This window comes from Eucyclogobius newberryi, unplaced genomic scaffold, assembly GCF_026437365.1.
Source record: "Eucyclogobius newberryi isolate DKJ021-1_F unplaced genomic scaffold, fEucNew1.0.hap1 SCAF_7, whole genome shotgun sequence".
Classification (NCBI taxonomy): Eukaryota; Metazoa; Chordata; class Actinopteri; order Gobiiformes; family Gobiidae; genus Eucyclogobius; species Eucyclogobius newberryi.
Window position 1 is genome coordinate 18,403,554 of NW_027316389.1, and position 10,250 is coordinate 18,413,803.

At 39.2% G+C, this 10,250-nt stretch overlaps 1 protein-coding gene across 1 annotated transcript; it reads left to right on the plus strand.

Moving 5' to 3' along the window:
• Positions 1–1,648: 1,648 nt before the first annotated feature.
• LOC140349173 (uncharacterized) lies at positions 1,649–9,489 on the plus strand. Its single transcript, XM_072435414.1, has 4 exons — positions 1,649–2,028; positions 3,005–3,084; positions 3,779–4,021; positions 8,757–9,489. The coding sequence occupies exons 1-4, from the start codon at positions 1,964–1,966 to the stop codon at positions 9,038–9,040; spliced, it is 672 nt and encodes a 223-aa protein (XP_072291515.1). The 5' UTR covers positions 1,649–1,963; the 3' UTR covers positions 9,041–9,489.
• The last annotated feature ends 761 nt before the right edge of the window (positions 9,490–10,250 follow it).

A 10,250-nucleotide genomic window follows, 5' to 3' on the forward strand; every position in this document is an offset into this window, starting at 1 on the left:
CCGACACGGACCGACAGGGACCGACACGGACCGACAGGGACCGACACGGACCGACAGGGACTGACACAGATTGAGACCCAAAACATTTTGAATGGACAAGAATCTAGTCAACTTTACTGCTTAATAACTGCTGTTACCTGTAACTTTGCAACTTGAATAACAGCTTTGTTTTCAATTACTCTATAGTCTATAACCTATTTTCTGTCTTGTGTGTGTTGTGTGTGATTCAAGAGTTGTATGTGCTGTGTGTGTGTTGTGATTCAAGAGTTGTATGTGCTGTGTGTGTGTGTGTGATTCAAGAGTTGTATGTGCTGTGTGTGTGTTGTGATTCAAGAGTTGTATGTGCTGTGTGTGTGTGTGTGATTCAGGAGTTGTATGTGCTGTGTGTGTGTGTGTGTGTTGTGTGTGATTCAAGTGTTGTATGTGTTGTGTGTGTGTTGTGATTCAGGAGTTGTATGTGCTGTGTGTGTGTGTGTGTGTTGTGTGTGATTCAAGTGTTGTATGTGTTGTGTGTGTGTTGTATGTGATTCAAGTGTTGTTTGTGCTGTGTGTGTTGTGTGTGATTCAAGAGTTGTATGTGTTGTGTGTGTTGTGTGTGATTCAAGAGTTGTATGTGCTGTGTGTGTGTGTGTGATTCAGGAGTTGTATGTGCTGTGTGTGTGTGTGTGTGTGTTGTGTGTGATTCAAGTGTTGTATGTGTTGTGTGTGTGTTGTATGTGATTCAAGTGTTGTTTGTGCTGTGTGTGTTGTGTGTGATTCAAGAGTTGTATGTGTTGTGTGTGTTGTGTGTGATTCAAGAGTTGTATGTGCTGTGTGTGTGTTGTGATTCAGGAGTTGTATGTGCTATGTGTGTGTGTGTGTGATTCAAGAGTTGTATGTGTTGTGTGTGTTGTGTGTGATTCAAGAGTTGTATGTGCTGTGTGTGTGTGTGATTCAAGAGTTGTATGTGTTGTGTGTGTTGTGTGTGATTCAAGAGTTGTATGTGCTGTGTGTGTGTTGTGATTCAGGAGTTGTATGTGCTGTGTGTGTGTGTGTGATTCAAGAGTTGTATGTGCTGTGTGTGTGTGTGTGTGTGTGTGTGTGTGTGTGTGTGTTGTGTGTGATTCAAGTGTTGTATGTGCTGTGTGTGTGTTGTGTGATTCAAGTGTTTTGTGTGGCGTTGCGTGTGTCACTCGGGAGGTTAAAATCTCCTAGTTTCAAACTGACGCTCAGAAAATTATTCAAAATGAAAAAAAAAGAAAGAGAAAAAATAATAATGATTTTCCCTCCTCTGTTTCATCAATGCTCCTCCAAATGTATGAATTACTCACAATCATGAGACTATTGCTATTGTGCTTGTGACAAATGATTGGAATTGGCAGTCAAATATTTGCAATTGCATAATAAATAAAAATAAATAAAAAAATAAAAAACTAAATAAAAAAAATACAAATACAAATACAAAATGTGATGTGGCGCTCTCTGTCACATTCATTCCCCCCTCAAAGACTGTCGGTGCCTTTAAAGCCGGCGGCCGCGTGCGTCGCTCTTCCCCTCACACGCTGATGGGGCATGTGTCTGTGCTGTGTCAGGGGGGCATTCTTAAGAGGGAGGGACACGGGGGTATTTTAGTCACCGGACGACGCAACGCAGCCAGGTGTCAGGAGTCATATGGTCTGAACAACAACAACAAGTCTGAGGAATAAAGTCTGGCGGTAATGCAACACTCGGATGCCAACCGCCATAAAACAACAACAACAACAACAACAACAACAACAACGCAGCCAGGTCCGGCGCGCGGTCAGCAGAGCGGTGACTCAGGAGGACGGGCGTCGCGGGGCGGAGGTTTCCCGGCCGCCGTGTCCGTGCACTGTCCCGGGGCGATGAGAGAGAGAAAGGGAGAGAGGGAGAGAGAGAGAGAGGGAGAGAGAGAGGAGTGACTGGAAACGCCTGGGTAACGAGGTAACGAATATGAGATTGAGAGATGGTGCCAGGACGAGGTTTCCCGGCACACGGGCTGAGGGCGGAGATCGGCCAAACTGAAGGCAAGTCCAAGAAGTCTAATTCATTTCAATGTCATAGTTTAGAGTCTCATTTTGCAAAGATGTACCGTATTTTCTGGACTATAAGTCGCACCGTTTTTCAAAGTTTTGGCCGGGGTGCGACTTAGGCAAGGCAAGGCAAGTTTATTTGTAGAGCACATTTCATACACAAGGCAATTCAAAGTGCTTCACAGCAGGAAAAATGCATTCAAATCACAAAGACTTAAACTTATATTAATACTTATATACTTATACTCCGGAGCGACTTATATGTGATTATTTTATTTATTTATTTATTATTTGTTATTTTCACACTTGCAACCGCATTTTATACTCCAGTGCAACTCATATGTGTTTTTTTCTTCTCTATTATGCATTTTTTGGCTGGCACGGTTTTTCTTAAAAGCACAAAATCCGTACCGAGTAGACATGCATATGCAATATTATAGAGCGTCTTTATTTTGAAAAACAGAAATAGTCAAATATATACTTACATGCTGGTTTATTAGTCAGTGGTAAATAAATATATTTATAGCCTGTAGTTAAATAAAGAATTAGCTTAAAATTAATGTATAAATAAAAATAAAATGATAAAATGAATGTGCTTCTTTATTGAGAGGTGAGCATTCGTAGCATTAATGCATATCAGTGTTTAAGAGTCATATCCTAAACAAGCTTTATCTGAACTAGCTTAAATCAGTGTTTCCCAACCAGGGGTACGGGGACTCCTGGGCTTACTTGGAATAGCTTCACATTTCAAAAAGATGATAAATATGAACAGTATTTGACTTAAGAATGTTTTGGAGGATGTTTTGGACATCAATATAATTAAAACAAGAAAATACAGTAATAACTGACATTCTCTACTGCAGTAAATGAATGTATTTGGGATTAATGTAATGTTAGGGGATACTATAGACAAAAAGAGTTGTGATGTGGTCTGTTTATCAATGTGAGTGCACATTTCTTTTGATTAAAGGGAGCTCGAGTTTAAAGCCAGAGCGACTTCCTCAGCCTGTCCCTGTTTGTGGAGGAAATGCCATCGACCCTGACCTCATCAACTGTGAGTTCAATGTGATGACGGCTCAGATAAGACATTATACAGGGGGATTATTATGATAAAGACCAAGTTTCATGTTCAGTGGCTTTTAAAACGACCACAAGGTTAACTGGTAGTGGGCAAGTGGTTATGCATAAGGTTATTGTCACTATTACTAATTTTCATCATTTTATTGTAAGTTATATAGCCAATGGATTTTTAAGCTGTTTTCTATAATCAACCAGCTAAGTTAGTTTGATAAAGGCCTGTTTTTGGTATCTACTATGTTCCCCAGCAGCTCCCCGGGGAACATAGGTACCTTTGGACAATGGACCATTTCCTATCAAATAAAAACACATGCACTGGGAGCATATAGCTACGCACTCATGAGAGAATTAGTTAGCAAACTTTAGTTAGCATTAGCAAAGAGAATCTCTCAGTGTTAAGTAAGGAATAGATATAAATGGATCTTATTTGGAGATCCATTTAACCATTTATACAGTGTCTTCTGCGTTTAAAATTGCGACAAAGGCTGACTATTTATGCACAATGTTGGCTATTTTTGGCAACTGTTTGCAGAAAAAAAATAATTTGATGTTGTGATTATTTTAACTAAATCTAAATAAAAAAAAAATAAAAATAAATAAATCCCTCTTTTGGAAACATGCCAAAACTTACATTCCATGACTTACTCACTCCTTGGCGCCCTCGTCTCCAGCCCAGCCTGTACCTGCTGCCGTCCCGGCCGCTGCAGAGGGACCATTGAGACCCCAGAGAATCCAGTCCAGGTCCCAGACGAGGCCTGGCTGTCCCCAGTGTGGCCGGCAGATCCCAGAGTCCCAGAAGCTGAGAGGACCAGGGGGCTCCAGCCTGTCTGTCCACAGCAGGACCAGCCAGAAGAGTCGGAGCAAAGGAGGCAGCAAGGCCACTCTGGACCAACCTGCTGATGACACACCCGGTGGTACGTTTACCTTAGTCTATAAAGCCAGAGGTCACACATTTTTCAGTTTGATTCACCTTGACAAGAGAGTGTATTGAAATAATTAAATATAAATGTAGGTCGGGTGGTTAATTTAGCTAAAACATTATTTAAAAAAATCTCTCAGAAATGCACATTTTAAGGTTTGTAATTTTACTTTCTGATGACATTACATTAGGAAATTACCCAGCAAAACACTGGGCAAAAACTCATTTAATGTCACAATTTCTTTTATTCAACAAATAAAAACAATGAGAAGCAGCTTCATTTTGTTGAATGGATGTTTAGAGCATAAGAAAAGTAGTTTCTTTGTTTAAATTATGCATAAACTTGGATTGGAATGAGTGTTCCTAGTGTGATGTCACTTTCTGTCATTTTTCTACGTTTTCTCTACAAAAACCTACTTGATTGGTGTGAAACATAATTCATATGTACAACAGATATAAACACACCAAATAAAGAAAAACCTGTCATACTCATACAACTGTAATATGGCAGGATGTAAGGGAAGCTAAGGCAGTCTCAATTAAAACTCCTTTTGAAGCACTTTTTCAGTCGAGGGATAGAGCCAAAACCCATAGATCCTTGTCCCATTGAGCGGCGTGTCTACACATGTCCACACATGTGCTCCCTCAAACCAAAGCAGCGAGTTTTCCGAGTTACACTGCTAATTGAACGTTATTTTCGTGCCAAGTCCTCTATTATAAAACAGAATATTAATGGTAATACGTTTGGTAACGCTCATAAACAGTAACTACAACATTAAAAGCCCTAATAACAAAGATGTACCGTAATTCACAATGAACAAATAGTTTATCAAAAATAATTACAACTACGCAACTACTAAATACTAATCCCTTAAGAAAATGATTTGCTCATTATGAATTAAATCAGTGTTCATGATTGATTAAGGCTAATTAAGGTGTAGTTATGATTGTTATTTGAGGACAAAGGTGCTGCTCCAGGACCCACAAGGCATCATAACATGTTAGCAATGAAAGATCAAATAAAAGGGAAAATACACTGGAAAAATAGTGACTCGTTACAAAAGAAAAACAAAAAAAACACATTCAATAATTTTGTAATGTAAAGAACAAAGCATCAAGAGTGACCATATGGTTACAATTTCTGAATTTGTTCGGTTACTTCAACTCTCTCGCTCTATATATATAACTCTATTTACAGTTTTTTAAAATCCATTTCCAAAATAGCAATCTACAAATTAACCTTATCATTACTTGTTTGGAATCGGCTCCACAAATGTACCACATTAGTCTCATATCTTAAAGTGCTTCCGACCAACAACAATCTCATCTTTAAAGTGTTGAATAACTGACACTTTAGTGAAAAATAACCCCACTTTAACTTGTGCTGACTGCGACGGCTGATGTTTAACTTTATGGTTTGTAGAAGTACCGTATTTTGGAGTATAAAGTCGCCGGAGTATAAGAAGCCAAAAAAATGCATAATAGAGAGGAAAATACATACATAAGTTGCACTGGAGTATGAAATGCGGTGTGAAAATAACAAATAATATCACATAAAAGTCTCTCCGGAGTATAAGTATAAGTATATAAGTATAACTATAAGTATAAGTTGCACCCCGGCCAAAACCATGAAAACAGGTGTAACTTATAGTCAGGAAAATACGGTAATTAATTACTGGGCACAAACATCTGCTCTTGACAGTTTCACGACAAACTTGTGACCTGTTCTCCAGCTCTTTGTCAAACCACGGTCAGTATAACACGGCGTCGTCGTTCGGACCAAATAAAAAGTAAAAACAAACACAAATGAAAGTGAATCAGTCTCTGTAAAGTTTCCATCGGGGGGAGACTTTGAACGTGCACTTTTGTTCTAGTTTGATCAAAGCGTGAGGACCGCTTCTTGTTTACCACTGCGTCCGTGTTGTTATCCCTGTGAAGTTGGGCGTGAAAATAAAAAACAGACGCATCATATCATAATAATAACGCCGTTTTCATCTACCGCAAAGGCATTAGCATATGTTATGTGCACCGGGGGGTGGGTGGCGGAATACACCGGACCCCACTCCCCGGGGGATAGTGCCGTTTCCTTCGTTTACTTTCTTGGAGTAAACAGGATAAAACGGCCCCATTTGCATGCGCTCGCCACACGCTTCCGTCCCACGCGAGGATGAAAAACCCGGGAAAAAAACAAGGCGGCGCTCACGATTGTAACGCGCGCACTTTAGCATCGCACCGGGGTTAATGTATGCAATTTCATGTGCGACTAATTCGGTGCAATTATCGCCTTGACAGCGTCGTCCCCAGATGTTGTTTCGTCATTGTTTGCCTCGGCGGACCTTTTTAAGCTCCCCGAGGAACGAACACGCCGTGATTAAGTAAACACCGTTGCATTTGATCAACACGACAAAGCTCTGTTAGGTTTCGGCACCGCAAATAAACGCGCGGTGCGGGAGGTTAATTTAGGGTTAATCGCGTTGTTAATCCGGCGTTTGAAGCGTTTTTTTGACAGTGTTTTCATCATGAGAGAGATGGAAGCTCAGATCTCGTTATAGTGAAACAAACACAGGTATTTGTCGCCATATTTGTGTTACAGGTCACATCTCAGGAAGAAGGTCTCTGATTAATGGGCCTATCTTGTGGATAGGCCCATTAATTATATATGATATATATATATATATATATATATATATATATATATATGAGATATTAGCCTTAAATTGCCTGTATATGACAGGATGGACCACTCATTGGATTAAAATGCAGTTAAGATAAATACATTTAAAAATTTGCTAGAAATTAAACACATTTTAAACCAGAAAATCATTTTTTTTAAGTTTATAATGTTATTTCCTGTTTGTAATCGATGATATCACACAAGGACTTTTTTTTTGTCAAATAAAAATACACGAGAGCACCTTTATTACGGTGAATTACTTTTACTTTAGAGGGTCAGTAGACTTTTTTTTGTGTAAAATCTGCATAAACTTTGGATGGAACTAGTGTCCCTGGTGTGATGTCACTTCCTGTAATTTTCTACAGATTTTTCAACTTTTTTCCGCAAATAGCTTCTTGACTCATACATCAACATTAAAGTCAAAATGAGAACATCATAAAAAATAAAATAAAAAACCTGTCATACGCACTTCAAACCATGTCCAAACATCTGCATTGACATTTTAAACTTGGGATGCACAATTTTAGAAAAAACAACACAAAAACAAAAAATTGCAACTTTTTTGACTGAAGTACTGCTATTGCGAATAGATTTGCAGCTTTATGTATTAAAAGTAGGATTCTGTGCTCTGTGATCCTGTGAGTGCTTATTTTAAACACATCCAGGATCCATTGAGACTGGAATCTGAATTTATAGAGGTCCAAAAAAAAACAGGTTAGGAGGTGGCGGACCCTCCAAGTTAAAAGGGAAATAGTTTTGCCTTGAATGTTCCACGGTACGGCATTGAACTCCTTGATTTTACACTCAATTACACGCGTTGTATGGCTAAAAAACACTGCATTATTCCAAGCGTGAGCGGGGTCGCCTCTCCACAAATCTGACCTGTAACTTGGCTTGACTGTGGAATGATGATGGGGTTTTATAGAAAATATTATAATAAATCGTAGAGATAGACGGATATTGGTTCGTCCATACAGTATAACGGGCTGTTAAAAGGAAAGACATAAAGCTTTTTATTACCACAATGCAAATATCACTGCGCAAAATAAGTCGCACCTTTTTTCATAGTTTTGGCCAGGATGCGATTTAATACTTATATACTTATACTCCAGAGGGACTTATATGTGATATTATTTGTTATTTTCACACTTGCAACCGCATTTCATACTCCAGTGCAACTTATATGTTTTTTTTATTCTCAAATATGCATTTTTTGGCTCGTGCGACTTATACCCCGGTGCGACTTATAGTCCGGAAAATACGGTAGAATGGAAACAATTTGCGAAGGCCCACGCTGATTATGAAGAGCAGCTGAAAGCATAGACAGTATTTAAAGGTGGTATGGACGATTTTTTTCAGCAAATTTTGTATCATATTTCTTCGTGGCGTGGATAAATCATTTGTCCTGTCACGTATCAATCATAAAACGCACCTACCGCTCACCTGCAGCCGCGTCAGGCTCGTCCCCACGTTTCCGCGTGCCTAAGCGCATGGATCTATCATAATATAGTTCCCTCAGTGTACGGGGCAAAATGAAGACGGAGAAAGACAGTTCGAGCTGACGCAGAAGTGGACAGAAATCTACGGGAGACGAGAGATGCGCTGCGCTCCGTTGCGCTAATAAACAAACGCACGTGTGTGTTGTATCAGTCCACACGGGGAGTGGCATGTGCACTTCCACCTGCGTTCTCAAATCACCCAAAAATCGTCCATACCGCCTTTAAGTTAGTACTCATTCTAAATCATTTATTACGGGGAAAATTATTGAAATCAGCCCCAAAATCGGCCTAAAAATATTGACAGAAAAGTGCCAATTTAAGAGGAAAGGACCCATAGCGGAAAATCTTTTTATTGGAACATAGAACAACAAAAACAAAGCAACAACACAATAACAACAGAAAAAAGCCCAAAAAACAAGCTGAAACAGGGAGAACATAAGGCAAGTAAATGAGTAAAAATAGAGAATAAGGGAGCAGCATCAGGAAAATGAAGAATCAGATCATCGTCCCATTTTGTCCATTGTTTTTGTCATCTTTGTCCACATTTTGTCCCTCAGACGTGTGTTTGGACTTGCTGCTGTCGTGCCTCTTCTGCCACTGCTCGGCTCTGCTCCTCGGCCTGTTGGACCTGTGCTCCTCGGGGTTCTCCGCCCTCTGTTTCGGGTGCGGGGAGGGGTGCTGCTGCTCCTCCTCCTCCTCCTCGGTACGGGACGTCACGGAGGAGGAGGAGGAGGAGCAGAGCTGTCACACACACTGTCAGTCGGTCGTGGTCCAGTGCTGCGAGCCAGTGGAGTTCCTGGAGTTCTGCCTCGAGTGTTGCCAGATCTGCCACAGGAGCTGAGGAAACTGGGGATTTTTTATTTTTTTAAAACAAGAAACAAACGTAAAAACAATTGTGCTTTTATTGTCCTGTATAGCTACAATAACAATACCGTATTTTCAGGACTATAAGTTACACCGGAGTATAAGTCGCACCAGCGACTTATACTCCTACGTATATGTATATAAGTATAAATATAAGTAAGATATAAGATATTCCTTTATTGTCCCACATGGGGAAATTTCATTGGTGCAACACAGGTAGATACAGAGGTAGATACAGAAGAACAGATCACTTATAGGAAGTCTGAAAAACAAAAACAAAACAAAAAAGTATAAGTCGCACCCTGGCCAAAACTATGAAAAAAGATGCGACTTATTGTCAGGAAAATACGGTAGATATTTCATTGATTAGTCGACACGTGAAAGTATTTTCTATTGTATGTTAAGACTTTTTAAATGCTTTATTGACCAAATAAAAGTTGAAATTGTGGTGACTGAACAGAGATTATTTATGAATAAAGTGTGTTCTATATAAAAATCAGATTGTGTTGATTCTTTACTTTCTTGATTTAATAATTCCGCTGTCTTTGTTATAAGAGTGTTTTTACAAGAGTTTTGTTAGATTAATAAAAGAGTTCTTCTATCAAGAGTGTTTTTTAAACTTCCTATAAGTTATCTGTCCTTTCCTCTGTATCTACCTGTGTTGCAACAATGAAATTTCCCCATGTGTGGACAATAAAGGAATATCTTATCTTATCATATCTTATCTTATAAAAAAAGGTATTTTCATGTGTGTTTTAGAGTCATTTGCTCGATATAACAAGAACAATTATCAAACAATTACACGACTACAATTATTTTCTATAGTAGCCTCGTTACAATTAGTCGATTCACTGCTGCATTGTCACTATTGCCCTGTCCAAAAAACTTACAGAACAAACACTAAAAAGAAGGTAAAATTGGACCCGGATGTCATAAATTATGCATATATTATATTTATTCAGCCTATGTTTTCAGGCTCAAAACTACTGTGGACAATCTGGATGGACAGACTCCTGAGTAGACCGTTTTAAAGTACAAGTAATATCATGTTTCTATTGAAAATGTTGCACTTTTTTCCTTCTTTAAAAAGCCTTTTGTTTTACACGTTACCCTTTGACCTTTGGAGCCTCGCGCACGCAGGTCTCGCACGCTCAGTTCTGATGTTTTGCGAGAGCGTTGCTTTGACT